Here is an 18,742-nt window from a genome sequence, read left to right as displayed (position 1 = left end):
TAGCCAGCCATCCTGACAAGTGGTCAGGGGTGACCTGGAGGGCACCAGGCTGGGAAAGGTTGGGCTAAGTGCAAAAACACTCTCCTCTGGTCTCACCATTTCATGTCCCTCTTTGACTGAGAGGTTGACTGAGAGAAGAAGGAGCTGGCGGTCGAATCCGTCGCCAGTCTGCTCCTGTTGAATCGACAAGTAAACTTGATGCAGAAGGAACCGCAGCAATGCAAAATCCGTCTCTGCCTGATTTTTAATCTAATCCCTCAGAGTGTTTTCAGCTCCTTCGGGTTTGTACAATTCAATAAGCGTACCTCCGCTCCTTCATCTCAGACGTTTCAAGCGAGCTCTAATGGCAACCCAAAGTCGGAGCAAATTTCACCTGACAAGCACCGCTGGCACACAAGGATACTCCTCACTTTCCGAGTGATGCTCAGCTAACAGATATCCCACATGCAAATGCTTTTCTCCCCCCCCCCCCGGGGGGGGTCATGTCTTTTCTGAATGGCATAGGAGCACTGAACAGCCTGGTTCCCCTGGCTTGGAGGCCCAGATGTGGTTGCTCAGAGGAGATGGGGGACTGAGAACCTGTGTGAGTGGCAGAGGGCCTGATTACCCTGAGAGTCTAGATCAGGGTTTCCCAAACTTGGGTCTCCAGCTGTTTTTTTGACTACAACTCCAACCATCCCTAGTTAGCAGGATTAGTGGTTGGGAATGATGGGAACTATAGTCCCCAAACAGCCGAAGACCCAAGTTTGGGAAACTCACCCCAAATGCCTCCTAAAAACGTTTAGCAAAAGATAATGATGTGACATCATCAGGGTCGGTATTTCTGTGCCCCCTGCATGGGGTGGCGAATCAATTGGAGGGTTGTCATTTTGTGTATTTTTGCAATGTTAATATGGTTTAATTTATTTATTCCTTTGTACTCCACTTCAGGATGCTACATAAAAACACCTGAACAAATGTAGAAGAATACCCAGTGGGCCCTACAGAGAGATGAGGTCACAATAGTCCATCTGAAGTTCAGATGAAGTCACAATAGTCCATCTGAAGTTGTTTCCCAACCTTTTGTCTCCAGCTGTTTTTCAGACTACAATTCCCATCATCCCTGACCACCGGTCTTGCTAGCTAGGGATCATGGGAGTTGTGGTTCAAAAACAGCTGGAGACCCAAGGCTGGGAAACACTGATCTGGACCAATACTCTGTACTGATAGTGGCCAACCAGATGCTCCTATGGGAAGCCCACAAGCAGAACTTGAATGAAATAGCGCTCTCCCCAGTTGCAATTCCCAGCAATTGGCATTCAGAAATATACTGCCTGCTACAGGTCAAATACAGCCACTGTATCTCACCCCTCCCTTAAGAACATAGGAAATACCTGTTGGATCAGGCCAGTGGCCCATCTGGTCGTCCAATGTCCTGTTTTGACAGTGGCCAACCAGATGCCCAGATGGGAAGCCCACAAGCAGGTCCTGACGACGACTGCAGACTTCGTAGCTTTGATCCACAGAAACTGGCATTCAGAGACACACTGCCTTCTACAGTGGAGGTAGAAGACAGCCTTATCCCCTCCATTAAGATCCTAAGAAGAGCCTGCTGGATGAGGCCAATGACTCATCTAGTCCAGCATCTTGTTCTCACCAGATGCTGGTAGGAAACCGGCAAGCGGGAGCTGAGCACAAGAACTCCCACCCCCACCCCCCATGGCTTCCTGCAAATGGTATTTGGAAGCATGACTGCAATTTGTCTAAACCCCTCTAAAAACCATCCAAGTCAGTAGCCAGCAATACAGCTTGCCACGGTGAATTTTGTAACTCAGATATGCATTGTGCAAAGAAGGCACTTGCTTCTCTTTTATGCACATTACTAGGGAAAAGGCTGGCAGCAGCCATGCACCCCACTGCAGTGGGGGCTGAGACCCTGGGGGAAGCAGTGGATCCAACCATGCATGTATGCGCTAATGATAGGTGGCCACTAGCCAGGGTAGTATCACGTACCACGCAACCACCCCCACTTCCTCAGGACATCCCGGAATTACAGAAGTGCCGTGTTTCTCCGAAAATAAGACATACCCCGAAAATAAGACATAGTGATAGGCAGTTTAACCTTGTAGGTTAAACTGTACCATACTTAATTTAAAAAATAAGGCATCCCCTGAAAATAAGCCATCGTGGGTTTTTTTGGGGGGGGGAAATAAATATAAGACGGTGTCTTATTTTTGGAGAAACACGGTAGCAACAAAAGATGCACACCCCAATTTTAATCAGTGGAATGTTGGAGGGTATAATATCTGTCTGCCCCAGCACAAAAAATAAGAATATGTCAAGTAAGAAGTCCTTCTCCCACAAGATGAAGCAGCAATGGAAACCATAGCGAACAGGGAAATGGCTGATGGGCTACTGGTATGTCATGAAAGCAGACGCCCACAGCTCTGGCCTCAAGTGGGCTCTCTGCTTCTCTGCTTGGGTGTTGAATTTGCCTGGTTGACGCAGCCATCGCCTCGTTGCCCTGTGTCAGGAGGAACCGGCAAGTGACACACAGCTTTCAATATTCATGAGCAGCCTAATCAATGCCCAGCGTCTGGGAGCTGGGAGTCTGTGGCAACGAGGAGTCTCAGGATAATCTGCATCTTAATGTGCACCAAAACGAAGTGAATTGCAAGAGAGGGGGAAAGGCAGAAGAAAGGGTGCCCGGCAAGACTTTCCCATTGATTTGTCGCTGCACTGCCTTGTCATTAAGCAGAAAGACACAGAAAGCACTGTGCTTCTGCTGCTGAGAAAACCTACCCAACCGCTTCCCAAATGCCACTTTTGTCAAAGATGCAGAAACGGCCAGGCAGCATCTGCAACCCAAAAAGGACTTTGACTTCTTCGGGCCAAGATCCACAGCGGAGCAACATGCAAACAAGGCCACGGGGGTCAATGGAAATGCTTCCTCCAACGCCCCACAAACCACGGCAGCACCGAATCTGACTTGTACCATGGAAAGGGGCTACCCTCTTGCCGAATTAGATTCAGCTCTGTCATTAATCGCGTCACCAGCGGGGGTGGGGGATGAGTTAGAATTTAAGATGGTCTGATGGTGACACACACAGTGTTTCCACGGATCCCTCTAGGGGCGGTTTAATTATTAAGTATTGAGTGGGAAAAGCACATCTCTAATGGCTAATGGCCATTACAGCTCCTTAGCATTCTAGCAAGCAATTTCAGTGCGGATGAGAGGTACCACCAGGCATCCTATCCCTTTAAAATCCTGACATGTATTAGGCACATGTTTTATTTTATATTTATATCCTTTAAAAAAAGAAGAAGAAGAAGGAGTCAAAACTAGCTCGACGTAGCAGAAGCTCAAACTTTAAAATACAAGGAGAATCAATCACAACCAAGACATGCAGTCCCTTGTGAAGCAACTGAATAATAAAATACAGCAACGTATAAACTTCTGTTATATTGATGGGACGTTGTACACCCTCTTTTACATCTGAACAAATCTGCTTTGTTTTTTAAAGCCGTCGCTCTTCCCTGGTTCCAGAAACCATTTCTTCTCAAGCAACTTATTATGGAAACTGAGAGCAGGACGAATTGAAATTCGCTTGCATGCACAACTCTGGTATCACCAGTAACTCACTTGTGAAACTTTTTCGCCATTGATGTAATTCACAATTGCAATGATGATGATGTTGATGATGATAATGAAGAAGAAGAAGAAATGAACTCATTCACAATAAGGGGCTTTTTTTTTTAACCTGTCAAGCAATAAACAGCTTTCAAAAGCTTCCATTAAAAATAAAAATAAAACTGTGATCAGGGAGACTAGAATTCCCCCATGCATCACTCATCTTTCAAGATGCAAGGATAACACGCACACTCCCCTTACCCAAGTAAGAGAACTCAAAAAGCTCAGCAAGGGGAAAGCACTGAATCAAGTCCCTTCCAAACTGTCACAACTCCTTCCAACTCCAACCTGTTAGATTCCATTAGCCCCACAACTAAGTCGCAAAGACTCTCCAGAGCAGTGTTAGAAACTCAGGTATGAAAGCTAGGAGCTAAATGGCACCTAAAACCTAGGTTATGGGCACAACAAAGGAAGTCTAGGCCCACTTTTTTATATATAAGAAGAATGTTGTTGTTTAGTCATTTAGTCGTGTCCGAAGCTGAAAATGAGAGAACTATAACCAAAATATTATGTTCATTTTTCATATGGCCTAGTCCTTCCCCTGCCCACCTCCCAATATTCTTAAGAGATACTCTTCTCTAGCCTTCAGAGAGTAGCTGGAAGTGGGGAGGCAGAAGAAGGTCCTCCTTTCCTTCCACTCTGCTTTTTTAATCTGAAATCTTAGGCGCAGTATTGCGCCCAGAGCTCAGAAACTGTTCGCACTAATGAAATTCCCTGTCTCAAAATGCGCCTAGAACAATGGGAGTTTCGAACACTGCTCCAGAGTGCTGGGTTTAGCCCTACACCAACAGAAACAACCTCTTGCTCACAAAAAAACCAAACCAACAGCAATATGAGACTCTCCTACAATAACAGGGATTAGGGTAACACATGAAGGTAGCCTTTCACAAATAAGTGGAGCAGAGCATTTTAAAATACATACACATATATATATGTAACATTTTTTTAATATATAAAAAAACCACCATCCTACTTGGTCAACTGATGCAATGAGACATGGCAGCCCCCGCAATGAAGCTCCCCTCGTCTTGTGCACCTACCTCCACCCCCTGAACCTTCAGCTTCATATGATCTTCTCGGGTGGTCTTCCCATCTTTCCGCTTCTTCCAGCAATATCCATCTTTCCTGTATTTCACCTTCTTCCTGTTGTATAGGATCATAGAGCCATTCTGAGGCCTGGAAAACAAAAAGGAGGATGGCTCATCAGGGAGGCCAAGCAAATCTACGTTCACACCCAACACCTGGGAAGCTGCTGTCTCTAAGCTGTGAGTGAGCCCCATACACACACTTGCACAGAGAGAGGGAGGTTCAGCCATCAATTACCAGGGGTAGAGAACTCACTCCTATAAGGTGACCAACAGCAGTTACTGTGAAAAGGAAATATTCTCCGTGCGGCAGAAAATTATCACCTACCTAGTATTCCTCCTCCCTGCAACTCTCCCAAAACCCACCTGGAAATTTTTCCCTAAAGAATGAAGCCAATCAAAGTTCTTGCAGTGCAACAGCTAAGAATGAGAATTCAGGGGAGGCAGCACACTAAGCCAGCATAGCATTGTGAGCTACAAGCTGGATGCCCTCGGTTCAAATCTCAGGACAGCCATGGAGATGCTCAGTGGCCTTTGTCAAGGCTAGCACCAGGGGTTGGGATCACTGAGCCCATGCCAGGCCCACGCTCCTGCAAGGGTCCCACTGCCAATTCCCAGCCTCATGGTTGCCCTTTCTTGCTGTGGCTACGTGTTCCCCTTCCCGCTCCACAGCCAGAGAGATGGCGGCCTTTCACTTGCCTTGCCTTGCCTCCCCTCGGCCTGCATAGGACACCTTGGATGCTGGAGCCAGCACTGGGCAAGCTTCTCTGTGTATGTGTTCCCCCCCCCCATACACACACAATCTACAAATAAGAGGACAGGTCAACCTGCCTGGATTGCCCAGTCAATGTACACAAAGGGCTTTTAACCAAAGTGCCACACTTTGTTTTTTTTACAAAGAGGTACCTGGGAGAACTTGCTGGAGGGATCCTGAAAGCCCAGGAAGCCAACACAGCAAAAGCTCCTTCCAAGGGGAGACCGAAGTTGTGCAGAACTTCTTCTCCCCTCCCCATAACCAGGAAGGAGCTGCAGAAGGTGTGAGAATTCTGGACTGCGGTGGGGCAGGGAGGTCATTTTTTGGAGGTGCTCCCTGCACCTATCAATGAAGTAGCACCAGCACTTAGTTATGTTCCCACGCCTGCCCAGCTTGTCTCAATAGCAATTTCGGCTGCTTGAGCATTCCCCAAAACTTCTGAAATATTCCAGGGGTTGCTTGCTTGTTTTTGAGCACCTGAAAGGGCTCAAAGGGCCCCAGTTGGTTTTGTGCATCCCACTCCTCTCCAACCAACCAACCTTCCAACTCACATTGAAAATCATGATTAGGAACATCATTTTCAACCCATTCATCCACAGGGGCACCTGCTTACCTGCTTGAAAGCTCTTCCTGCTGCTGGTGGTTACCTCCCCCTCCCACTATGCAAAGTCAAGAGATGGTTGGTTGGTTGGTTGGTTGGTTGGTTGGTTGGTTGGTTGGTGACTGATTGATGTCAAGGAAGGCAGGCACTGGCAGAGGAGCAGGCATGGAAGAATCTGCCCATTCTAGTTCCTCTCTCCACTTCTAATTTTTCTAGTCAGTTCATCCGAGTTTATTAAAAACAGTCCTCACAAAAACATGTCAGCATTTTGAAGTGCATCTCCCAAGTATCCATATTTTTGCATGCAATTTCCCCTCCTATGCTTTCCCCAGTAGTGATGTATGGAAGTGAGAGCTGGACCATAAAGAAGGCTGATCGCCAAAGAATTGATGCTTTTGAATTATGGTGCTGGAGGAGACCCTTGAGAGTCCCATGGACTGCAAGAAGATCAAACCTATCCATTCTGAAGGAAATCAGCCCTGAGTGCTCACTGGAAGGACAGGTTCTGAAGCTGAGGCTCCAGTACTTTGGCCACCTCATGAGAAGAGAAGACTTCCTGGAAAAGACCCTGATGTTGGGAAAGATGGAGGGCACAAGGAGAAGGGGACGACAGAGGACGAGATGGTTGGACAGTGTTCTCAAAGCCACCAACATGAGTCTGACCAAACTGCGGGAGGCAGTGGAAGACAGGAGTGCCTGGTGTGCTCTGATCCATGGGGTCATGAAGAGTCGGACACGACTAAACGACTAAACAACAATGTTCTTGGATGTTATTTTCACTAAAGGCATGCATTTTCATGCACACGTTTCTTGGCTGGAGCTGGCCACCACAAAACATGGGAGAAGAATGAACTTCAAAGTGCAACTGCTGTTTCCCCCCCTTCTGCATAGGTTTTTGGGAAGTGCGAATTAGGCAGGTTTGCATTAAATTAAGTAGATTTACAAGAAATTGTGGACCAAACCAAATTTGTCTCCCATCCCTACAGGAGAGAGAGAGAGAGAACAGCAGAAAATCTCACAGCCAGCAAAGAGCATTTCCAGTGATGTCTCAACAGGGTCTGCAGCCCATTCAAGAAGTGACACACATTTCCGAGTGGGGGAGTTTTGATCCGGAGCCTGACTGTTAGATCTGAGCAAAACCTCTCTCCCTAACATGCTAAGTACTGATTATATTTATGGTCCACAAAATATCTCATACTTTTCAAAAGTCTCTCTCTCTCTCTCTCTCTCTCTCTCTCTCTCTCTCTCTCTCTCTCTCTCTCTCTCCATCTTTTAACCCATCGTTCATGATTTAGGTAAAAAGCAAGTTTGGAATAAAGAAGTCAGATTTAAAAAACAAAACAAACCAGCATCGATTTCCCCCAGAACAGAAAGGAATCACTGCTGTTCCCCCAATACAGGTCAATGTCAGATCTGGCCTTTGCTCTGTCTTCATCAGCTCCAAGGAATCCCCCAGATCTTTTTCAGAACTGTCCTTCTTGGCATAGCTACAGGGGATGGTGCAGCCATTTGTCCAATAAACATCTGTCACCGTCCATTCAGCGCATGTTTATATCTCCACCCCCCCCCCCATCGCTTTACCATATGGCAAATTGATATAATAGAAATACCACTCTTGCACTAGCCATCCTTCCCTCTCCCCCCACCCCCACCCCCACACAAAGAAAACAGCCCTCAGTAAACCCAGAATTCACAAAGAAGAGATTGTGCATCATTTTCAGACAGCAGCCATGGAGATGGCTGCAAAAAATTTATAGAAGTACATTAGTCACAGTAATTTGGCTTTGGAACACCAAGAACAGAAAGAAATACAACAACATTAGCAGCAGTTGCCGCCATAAACAACTTCTGGGGAAAAACCTGGAGTTGGCAGCATTTGAGCACGTAAATCTCTTGAAGTTGTGGAAGTGAAACAAAATCTACGCGAGGAACCGAGGGTGGAAGGAAGTCACTCTCTCCCTGCTCTGCACACCCCAAAACACACATATATTAACCAGAGTGTAAAATACCCCCAAACTTTCTCTGTGCTCAGGATCAGGTAGCTGTTTTCAGGGAGCAAAAAGTAGCAGGGTAAATACTTTGGGGGATGCTTGAAGGAGGAGCTACCAGTTTGGGGTTTGAGATCTGTCAGAGGGGTGGGGACTGCTTGTAGCTCCATCCATGGGGTATGGCTACTAGACATGATGGAGGAGGCTCTGCTCTCCACAGTAAAAGGAAGTGATGCTTCAGAATACCAGTTGGTGGAGGGGAGAGCGCTCTTGTGCTCAGATCCTGCTTGTGGGATTCCCCTTGAGGCATCTGGTTGGCCATTTTGAGAACGCAGTGGTGGACTAGATGGGCCACTGGTCTGATCTAGCTGCAGGACTCCTTAGATGTTCTTATCCATTTGTTTAGCACAGGCATCCCCAAACTTCGGCCCTCCAGAAGTTTTGGACTACAGTTCCCATCATCCCTGACCACTGGTCCTATTAGATAGGGATCATGGGAGTTGTAGGCCAAAACATCTGGAGGGCCGCAGTTTGGGGATGCCTGGTTTAGCATCTCAAAGCAGTGTTCAAAGGTATAAATAAACCCAGCAGTCTCTTCCCGTGTTCTTATGACACCACCGTCCCATGAGATGTGGGTGGGGCTTGTCAGACACCGCACCCAACCTACACAATGCCCTTCCCAAGGAGGTCCAGAAGTTTACCGATCTGCATCGTCCTATGCCATCTGCCCCAGACCTTGCGGTCAGTGGGGGGGGCTGCTCACACTGTCCCTACAAAGGTCTTGGCCCACCATCTGATGCCATGTGAGGTGGGGCTCCTCTGCCTCCCAATTCCTTTCCCCTGGAAGTCCAAATAGTGCAAAATAAAGCAACTGCTGTCTAAATAAAATGATTGCTGTATTGCTGCCTATCACAGGCACACATGCACTCTCTCAGTTTTGGTCAAACAAGTCCTCCAAACCCACTTGGCATGAGTGCCTAACTATCTCCCTACTGAGGAATGGGGTCTTCTTCTGTTACCCCTCCTGCAAGAGCTTCATGTGTCTGTTTCCCTGCTGCCTTGCTGATGATTGCTCAAGGTTTTTTTTTCTTTTTTTCCCTTTTTGATTTTTTTTTTACAACAGGACATTTGAGAAACTTTTGTTTTTTTCTCTACTTTTTTTCTTTAATGGTCTTATAGATTTTAACTTTCACAGGCCTGAGTCATGACCCTGACTTCAAAGCTGGCACCTGCAAAGCAAGGGCTGGGAACACGGTCTCACCTTGGATCAGTAAGTGTGCCAGTCTCTTCTCTGACCTTCACCTCCTAACACATATCTTAATGTTGTGCCAGTTAAAAGGCGCTTTCAGCATCATCAGCCTCGAGCCGCTCATTGCTGAGATCAAGGGGTCCTCAGAACCTCCAGGCAAAGCTGACCATCCCAGGCCCCCTTGAGTCAGTGCAGGGATGGGAGAATCTATCCATTCCAGCATTTCTCAGTTTCACATTTTCCTAGTCTTTAGTTCCCCACATTTTCATGTAGCCCTCATGGAAATCCGGCAGCATTTTGGTGTGAATTTCTCCTAATTTTGTACACAATTTTGTCTAATACACACATTTTGGAACTGCAATTATTTTTTTCCAAATTGGAAAGCAATTTTGCATGTTATTTTCACTAACCAATGCATTTCTGCACACACTTTATTCTGAGATATGCAATTTTTTGCAGACAAGACTTGGCTGGAGAACTGCATTGCAAAAATCAGAGAAGCACAAAATGTGAAGGATGATTTATGTTTCTATTTACATACTGTTTTGGAAAGTACACAGTAGGTAGGTTTGCCTTAAAATGTGAACTGAATTGAATTTCTTCCCTATCCCTGGCATCCCTCTGGTGCTTCAAGGTGCTGCCCCACTGAGAAAGATGGGGGGGGTGATGACAGTCACCTAAAAGCAGCCCAGCTGTGCTGCCCTGCAGCTGGCAATGTGGGCAGGGCCTCCTTCGCCTCCCACTAAGACATAAGCTTAAGGACCTCACAGGCAGTTCCCCATCTTTCATCTCCTTAAGTAATTACACAGGTGTGGCAGCCCAAGTCTCGCTGTGAAGGCAGCAGGCGGGAAAGGGAGGCTGATCGCTTTACTCCACCACTGAGATCAAAATTGAGATTGAGAGAGAGAGAGATAACTCCATGTTTTCCCCAAGGCACCAAGCTACACAACAGGGGGCTGGGAAGGGGACCAATCCATAATCCATTTCCCTCTCAGAAATGGGAGTTGTCCTCCCTCTATCCTAACACTGGAACTCCTGAGCATCCAATGAAGCCAAATGCTGGAAGGTTCAGGACAGATAAAGAAAGTCCTCCTCCATGCAGCAAGCAGTTAAATTAGCAAATGCCTCTGAATGTCAATTGATGGGAATCACAAGTGGGGAGAGTGCTCTTGTGCTCAGGTCCTGCTTCCAGGCTTCCTTTGGGGGCATCTATCCGGTTGGCCACTGCAAGAACATGACGTTGGACTAGATGGGCTACTGGCCTGATCCAGCAGGTTCTTCTTAACAAGGGGTGCATAGTGAGCATGCAGGACATAGTAGCTGAACACCCTTGGGCGCACGAGTGGAACACACCCCTGGCACACCTGTTCTGCTGTGAAGATGCACCAGCAGAGTGGCTTAAGTGTGGCAGAGTTGTGGATGAAGTGGAGTGGGATGATCTGTATCCTTGATTCCTCCAGACCAGCAGCGCTCGACCTGTTGCATGAAATCCCCGTCGCAAAGGTCAACGGAAAGAGGGAGGTGAAAGACACACACATATCGGTGACCACCTTGCCTACGTCCCTACATCAGATATGGTGGACTTGGGGCTGCAACTCCTGTCAGCCCTGGCCAGCATGACCAATGGTCAGAGTTGATAGGGACCTATATTCCAAACATCCGGAGCCCACCAGAGAAATCTGGCCCAGACAACACTGGGCTTGAGGGACCAATGGCTTGATGTGGACCACCCTTAGCATAGGGATGATCCTTCACAAACCTGACTAGTCTGTACACCCTTTTCAGAGCTGCATGCCCTCGTGAGCAAACCTCTGGTGTCGGTGGTGGGCGAGGCCAGAGGCAAATGTGGGTGGAGCAACAGGTGCGACAGATCCTCCACGTGTCCCTATTTTCCCGGGACAGTTCCAGCTTGGCAGAAGCCACCCCAGTTTCTGATTTGATCCCAGAATGTCCTGCTTTTGACAATCCTATTTTCATCAGAGAAATGTTGGAGGGTACGGTATGGTGCTTAGCTTTGTACAACAGCCGCAAATCCAGCTACTCAAAAGCCAGAGGTTTCCAAACACAGACCTCCACCCAGCGAAGCAAGAAGCATTTATCACAGTTCTGGGCCAAATCGCTTGCAGGAGGTACACTGAGTTGGGCACACCAACTCTCTTAGAGATGTGGGTTCAGGCCCCTTTCCTTGAGCAAGTCTCACTCCCTTTATCTTTTGCCAGCAGATTCCCTTCTCTTCTTAGATGACCTTCATCTGTTCAGTAAAGAGTTTGAGCTGCCTGCGGCTGCTTAATAAGTATTTTTACATATTCCTGGGTCTCCTACTCAAGGCTTCCTGCAGGTGCTTTTCCCTGGCAATCAATGATGAGCAAACTTTGACCAAACATCCTTCCTGTGTCTTGAAGGGTATTGAAGGCAACCATTTCCAGATATCAGCCCCATGGCCTATTTCAACAACAGCCCTCCAAGTCAGCCTGTTCCTCGCAGAAGCCAGCTAGTTCTTGGCGTCATAACAAACAAGGGTCAAATTCAACCTGCTGCAGAATTATTCCTACAGATTTTCTCTGTGCTTCGAAGGGGAGGCCGGGACAGGGGGAGAAAAGGGAGGCTGAGAAAATATGTCTCCCGCGCTTATCTCTCTCAAACACAAACATGGCCAGGAGTAATAAATTGATGGCGGAGGGAAGGCGAGATCAAGATCAGATACAAATCCTGCAAACAAACGGCTCCGTTGCTACATTACATTACCAAAAAGTAAAATAAAACACACACACACGCACAAACCCTGCAAACTAATCACACCGAAAGGTTCGGCCTGTAAACTTCCCTTTGGGGATTTCTCTCATCAAATTTATACCATGCACAGTCCAGATTGGGGTGGGGGAGCTCTGAGGCTCTCCTGCCTTTCCAAGCTGTGCTTTCCCCTAGTATTTCTCTGCTTATGCAATGGCTGCTTCTGCTCGCTAAAAAAAAGGTGCTGGGTTTGCTAACCCAGTGTTCTGTCGCCAACAGTGGGCAGCCATCTGCCTCTGTAACTTGAGGTACATTACTTGAAGGTTCCACCGTGAATCAACTATTTTGAGTAGACCTCTCCTATTTCATAAAATTTGTCCAAACCACTTAAGCCAGTGAACATCTCTACAATTTGTGCCAGAAAATCCCACCTTAGGGGAGCAGAAAACATTTTATTGCCTGTCTACGGACATTCAGTTTCATTAGACAACCTTTGCCACCTAGTGCAGCCAAAGGAGGGAGAAAATCCTTATAGTCCAACTTCTTGTTAAACTTTTTATAAAAACCACCTCATGTGAACTTCCCCCAGGAAATGGGATTTACAAACCACCTAATTCTGTTTGCTGAGTGATGCTGAGAACTGTCATTTCCCTTTGGCCACAGGATTATATCATCATCAACATCAACATCAACATCATCAAGGAGTAGCCATTCCAGCAGTAAGAAAGCTGTGAAGCTGGGTTCCCTCCATAGGCTCTGCTGCGACAGGCCGGCTCCATCAGGCCTCCTATCAAGTGTCATCTGGGGGCAGCCTCAGTGGCAGAGATACAGCAAGGCCAATTGCATCAGCTTTGCTGGGGGCCCAACTCCATCAGGCACCTCCTGCCCCTGGATTGTGCTTGCTGGTCACTATAGGAACGACTGTTCAGAAATTGGCAATTGAGTTTTGATTTTTCTCTTCCCTCCCTGTCCCTTTTTCCTTGCTTGTCGTATTTGTGTGTTAAGTCTTTGGGTAGGGACTGTCCCGTTTTGATTGTATGTAAACTTTTCTGGAAGCCTTTTTGGCTGAAAAGCAGGGCGCAAATGCTCTAAGCAAATAAAAGTAAAAACTGTTATTATTATTAATTGCTTGCCCTTCACCCGAAGCTCTCCCAGTGGGTTAGAACAATTAAAACATAACGTTAAAATCAGTTTGGAACGATCACAGAAGCAAGGCAGCTTCTACAAATATGCACCACAAGGGTCAAAAGCCAGGGCAAAGAGGTGTGTTCAGCATTCAACTAAAGCTGTATAATGAAGGTGCCAGGCGCATCTCTATGGGGAGGGAGTTCCACAACATAAGGCTCACAACTTCACTATTTTTCTTCTTCTGTGGACAAGCATCTGAGCACATTGAGATGGAGGGGCAAGTTGATGGAGGGGGGCCCATGTGACATCCTGAAGTCACACGTGCAACATCATCACAAGGAGCCATGGGGTGTAGCCAAATGTTCTCTGAACATGGAGGTTGTGGGCCCCCTAAAAAAAATGTGTTAGGGTGGGGCTGAAAAGGCCCCGGCCCCTAGGAGTTGGCGCATATGACACATATTGTTATAAAATGCAGTGAGATAATGAACCTTGCTGCAGCCACAGGATTGCACCAAGATCCCTTTTTGCTTTGTGATTAAATCACTGTGGCAAACTAGGCATACACCGATCCCGAACTTTCCACGTTCAACTGGAAACAGGTGGAGAACAATGCAGGCTGGGAATGCCGCTATGATGGAATGGAAGAGGGATGTCATCGCATCCTCCAAACCACTCATGAGTTTTCTAAACTTCTTCCGCCACCTCCAGACTCAGCAGACCTGAACATTTCCGCTTCTTCTCTCAGTAACAGGTGCCAAGAAGGAATGGTATGTATTATTGACTCATTGTTGCTATTGAATTATTAAATTGTTTATCATTGAATATTAAATGCTCTTTCTCCCCAATGTGCAGTTAATAAAAAAACGGGGAGGCTGGAGAAAACCTCTCCCCCCGCCCTTTCCTTGCCCCCGTCCTGGAACGGCTCATTAATCACCTTGAAGACAGGCCAAGAAAGAGACCAGCTTTTGCTTTTACAACATCACAGCCAAAGACATTCATCAACCCCACGGATCCAAAAAGGGAAGGAGGTGAATCAGGTAATTTAATTGTGTCCCTTCAGGGGCAGAGCAGAAGTACCGAGGAAGCTGGACAGTATATGCAAATGGAGAGGCAGCCTGCGGAGTGTTATCAGAAGCAAAAATTATCTCAAATTATTACCCCGGGGACCCCTCCAAGGGACACACGGGCCATTCGCTTTGAATATTGCAGGGAGGGGGTAAAGAAATATTATTCCATGGAATGGGAAAGCTTGGGTTGCGGGGGGCTTAGAGACGGCACAGATTACAGAGGCACCCCTTTCCCTTTCATAACCCAAGCTGTGTCTCCCCGATCAAAATCGGGGGGGGGGGGCTTATTCTAACTGCTGGAAATATATGTATATTTAACAAATAGATTTTTTACAAATATAACCATTCATACCACTATTATTAATTCCTTGGGGTCCCTTCCAACTCTACAATTCTATGATAATGCACACAGACCTGTGAAAACATGTCACAATATTCTCCACCCACAATTGGAGGCAGTGATGCCTCTCTGAATACCAGATTGCTGGAGGGGAGAGTGCTGTTGCATTTAGGTCCTGCTTGAGGTTCCCCATGGGGGGGGGATCTGGATGGCCATGGTGAGGACAGGATGGTGGACTGGGCGGGCCACTGGCCTGATCCAGCGGAAGGACCCTTCTTATGTCCTTAAATCAACTACAAGATGACACAAGCTTCCAATAGATTTGGAGTGAATTTCTGGAACTCGTTTGACGAGTGACCTTAGCAAGTATGGAGAGACAGCACAGACTTTGGGACCAAAAAAGGGGGAGGAGGTTTTGCCTGTGAATGCAGGTGCTTACATCTCCAGTCACTTGATTTGCTAGTAAATATACTATGTGATATATAGACACAGATATTGCAGGGGGTTGGACTAGATGCCCCTTTGAGTTCCCTTCCAGTTTCACCATTCTATGATTCACCTCACTAGCCCTTTGACATCATATTCATTTTGCGTCTTTTACTTCGTTGGTCTTCTGGAAAACCAAGAGCCAAACCTACAGATCTCGGCACTAGCCCCTTGTTTATCCTCATTATCCTCAGCATCTGTTCATTTGTATGTCTCACAGCATTTCAAATGAACAATAAGTGCAACAGTTCAAAAGCTTGGAACGGGCTCCTCCAGGAGCAATTTGAAAACATTCCTGTTTACCCAGGGATTTGGTGATTGAAGAACACTGCTCCTGGCAACCCTGAGATCACTGGATGGAAGAATGTTTTATTAACTGTGACTGTTTTTGGAATGTTTTAACTGTTTTAGAATGATTTGTGTTTTTTTTGAAAAAATGGGGATGCGTTTGGCACCCTGAGGTCCTTTTAGAGTAAGTGTGGGGTGTAAATATTATTAATAATGATGATAATAATAATAATTAGAGGAAGAGGAAGTAGTCATTGCATGTAACAAGTTGGCATGCCAAATGAAAATCATGAAAAGTAATAGTTCCACTCTGTTCAGTGCTCTATGAGCTTCATCCAGAGTGCTGTGTCCAATTCTGGATGCTACACTTTAAGGAGGGTATTGTCAAACGGGAACATGTCCAGAAAAGAGTGACCAGGGTTGTGTGATGGGCATTCATGGAGGATAAGGCTACCAGTGACTGCTAGCAATGCCTCTGTCAGCAATGCTGTCGTTGTCTCCTGGGCTGCAGACACTGCCTTGAACCAGGGGTTCAGAATGGATGGCCTCTAACTACTCCATAGGAGAAAGAGAGAAGAACCACCAAGTCGTGGCAATAATAATAATAATAATAATAATAATAATAATAATAATAATAATGGAAGGACCACCCGTGGAAGATCTGTGCAGGATCTTCAAGCTCAGCCGTTGCCAAACTCAAACAGCCCAAAGATAGAACAACTGAACTGGCTTGAACTGGGTCAAACCAAATGTGGGTCAGAGCAGCCACATCAGCAGCAGGGAAGGTGGGCACCCCACCATTCGCCCCCCCCCCCCAGTCTCCAGCATGGGAGGTCCGCTGCTTCCCATCAATGAAGTTCCCCACTGGCCTCCTAGCCACGGCCAGTCAGCTGGCCTGGGTGTGAGCTCCATCTCTCTATCCGCTATTGAATAGCGTTCCCTATTGAAGGCAGCACAGGGTATTTCCAGGGCAAGCTTCAACTTCCAAAGCAACTTTGAATTTCCTCCCTTTTATGGCTGCATGGCATTTAGGGGAAACTGCTTGCTCCTATCTCCCGGTGTCTGAGAGAGAGAGAGAGAGAGAGAGAGAGAGAGAGAGAGAGAGAGAGAGAGAGAGAGAGATATTTCAAAAAGAGGGATTGTTTGTCCTGGGCACAACTGGGAGGTGAGGGTGTTCTGTGGGCCGATACGCTCAACCTCCCCTCTCCTGGGCACTGTGTTTAGCACCATGATGATGTGCCTGATGATGACTTCATCTGCAGAAATTACACTCACGTCCTGCACCCGACAAAATATCACGGGGCGGATTGCAGAATTTGCTTCCAGAAGATGCAGTAGTGGCCACCAACTTGGGTGGCTTTAAAAGGGGATTCTTCATGTGCATCCGCTCCACTCTTCTTCATCCAACACCCCTGGCAGACTAGACGAGACAAATTCACAGATCGAGGAGAGACATTCCGATGACCATCGCAAAGTCTCCACTCCTGGAGGCACTTGTGCTACAGAAGGCCACATGCCAGTGAGCCACAGCAGAGAAGGCGGATGGTCTCAAAGCCCTGCTTGCACCTCTGAGCGACTGCCATGGGCAAGAAGCAGGATGCTGGATTCCATGCGCCCGCCTGATGCTGATTCAGCAGGGCTGCTCCAGTGCGTGAAAAGCCATGGGGTGATCTGGGAGTGGCCACCACCACCTCCTCCAATGCATGGTTGGAACTAAGCAGCTGTGAACAGGACCAGTGCTTAGATGGACAACTCAGTCACTGGGAACCTTTAGAACAGGTTTTCCCAAACCTGGGTCACCAGCTGTTGTTGGACTACAACTCCCATCATCCCTAGCTAGCAAGACCAGTGGTCAGGGATGGTGGGAATTGTAGTCCTAGACCAGTTGGAGACCCAAGTTTGGGAAACCCTGCTCTAGAAGCTGCTCTGAGATTTCCAGAGTAAGGGCCAGGCGTCTGTGTATTAAGGAGCAAATGGAACACACTAATAATGACCAGACTGAACCAGAAAAGGTAGACCCTATTTCCCTCGGCCCACCAGCCATTGCAGAAATTCTATTTTGGTCAAGAGGCATCTTGCTAGCCAAGGCCATAAATTACAAGCCCCTTTGGTCTAAATGACCGTGATATTCCCCCTAATCACATTACTGCAATATTAATAAGGCTGTTTAACGCAACCAGTTTCTTCTAAATTGTCACATAAAAATTTGGTAAATGTCAGGCGTATAATTTAATCGGGATCTATGCTTTACAGCCAAGGGAGCTCTGAGTCCGCAGTAAATATTGCAAAGCTAACAGTGACTCAAAGTTTTCTAGAACAAAGGAGTAAGGTCATCCAAAAGCCTGCCTGGAGAAGGTCCTTTTTTCTAAAATTGATTTCTGCCCCCCCCCCTCGCCTTTTTACTATTCCACCCTTCTAATTATTTCAGATGTCTGCAGAGAAGGAAACTCAGAACGCCTCAGCCCCCATTTCCATAAAATCGAGAAATTAGCTTCTGAAAGGGAGATGTGGAGGCCAAGGTCAGCAGGCATTAGTGATCATTTCCTCATATGGACAAAAAAACATTGCAGGCTTTTCAAAAATAAGCCCAGGCCATGAGCTAGGATCCCCCTTTCCCATCCAGTCTTTGGAGGAAAGAGCATTTCTGAATATCTAAAGCAGGATCAGATGCCCTGGATCTTAGACCCATTACAAACAAAGAGGTCTTCTGAATGCAAACACAGGAAAGAGCAAAATGCTACACTGGGCCAGATCTCTCCGACATCAGGCCAGACACAATCACTGTATTGGTTTTGGCACCTGCTAAAACCCTTTTGTATTTCAGCAAGTCCATTATTTAACTTGTTTTTAATGCATGTTTTTATTGGTACTTTTAATGAACATTTTAGGGCTTTCTACTGTCAGCAGCATAGGGGGATTTTTCATTCTGATAATCTGTTTATACATTTTGTTAAATAAGTGAATGCGAAAACCTTGCAAATTAGTCCACAAAGTTATTGGCCGATACATCAGCCTTCCTAAGTCTGGAACACCGCCCCTCCCCGCCAATGTATTGGACTACAAATTCCATCAGCCTCAATCAGCAAGGTCACATGACACCGGGGTATAGTTTGAAACCTACTAACCTGGCCATACTGCTGTTAAGATGCTTCTGCTGTTTAAAAGGAGCTGATGTGGCTAAATGTCCCTTGTCTGGAGGCCTGGAGCAAAGTCAGCAGGCCACCGGCTATTTCTGCCCTCCAATTTTGCAGTAGTTTAGAGCTTTCAAAGCACACCATGCAAATAGCAGGGGAAGCAGCAACATGAATGTTTCCCCACCACCCATACACACACACAGCAAGAGTGATGGCATCCCC

General features: G+C 46.8%; 1 protein-coding gene across 2 annotated transcripts in view; it reads right to left on the bottom strand.

Moving 5' to 3' along the window:
- Nucleotides 1-18,742, bottom strand: part of CAMTA1 (calmodulin binding transcription activator 1) — a 691,460-nt gene that overhangs the window by 388,377 nt on the left and 284,341 nt on the right. For both annotated transcript variants that reach the window (XM_035117087.2, XM_060276129.1), the window contains exon 4: nucleotides 4,711-4,846. In XM_035117087.2, coding sequence (XP_034972978.2) covers nucleotides 4,711-4,846 — 136 coding nt within the window. The remainder of the gene's footprint in view (nucleotides 1-4,710; nucleotides 4,847-18,742) is intronic.

This window comes from Zootoca vivipara, chromosome 6 (assembly GCF_963506605.1).
Source record: "Zootoca vivipara chromosome 6, rZooViv1.1, whole genome shotgun sequence".
Classification (NCBI taxonomy): domain Eukaryota; kingdom Metazoa; phylum Chordata; class Lepidosauria; order Squamata; family Lacertidae; genus Zootoca; species Zootoca vivipara.
Note: the sequence above shows the minus strand (reverse complement) of the source record. Positions and strands in the feature narration are given on the sequence as shown.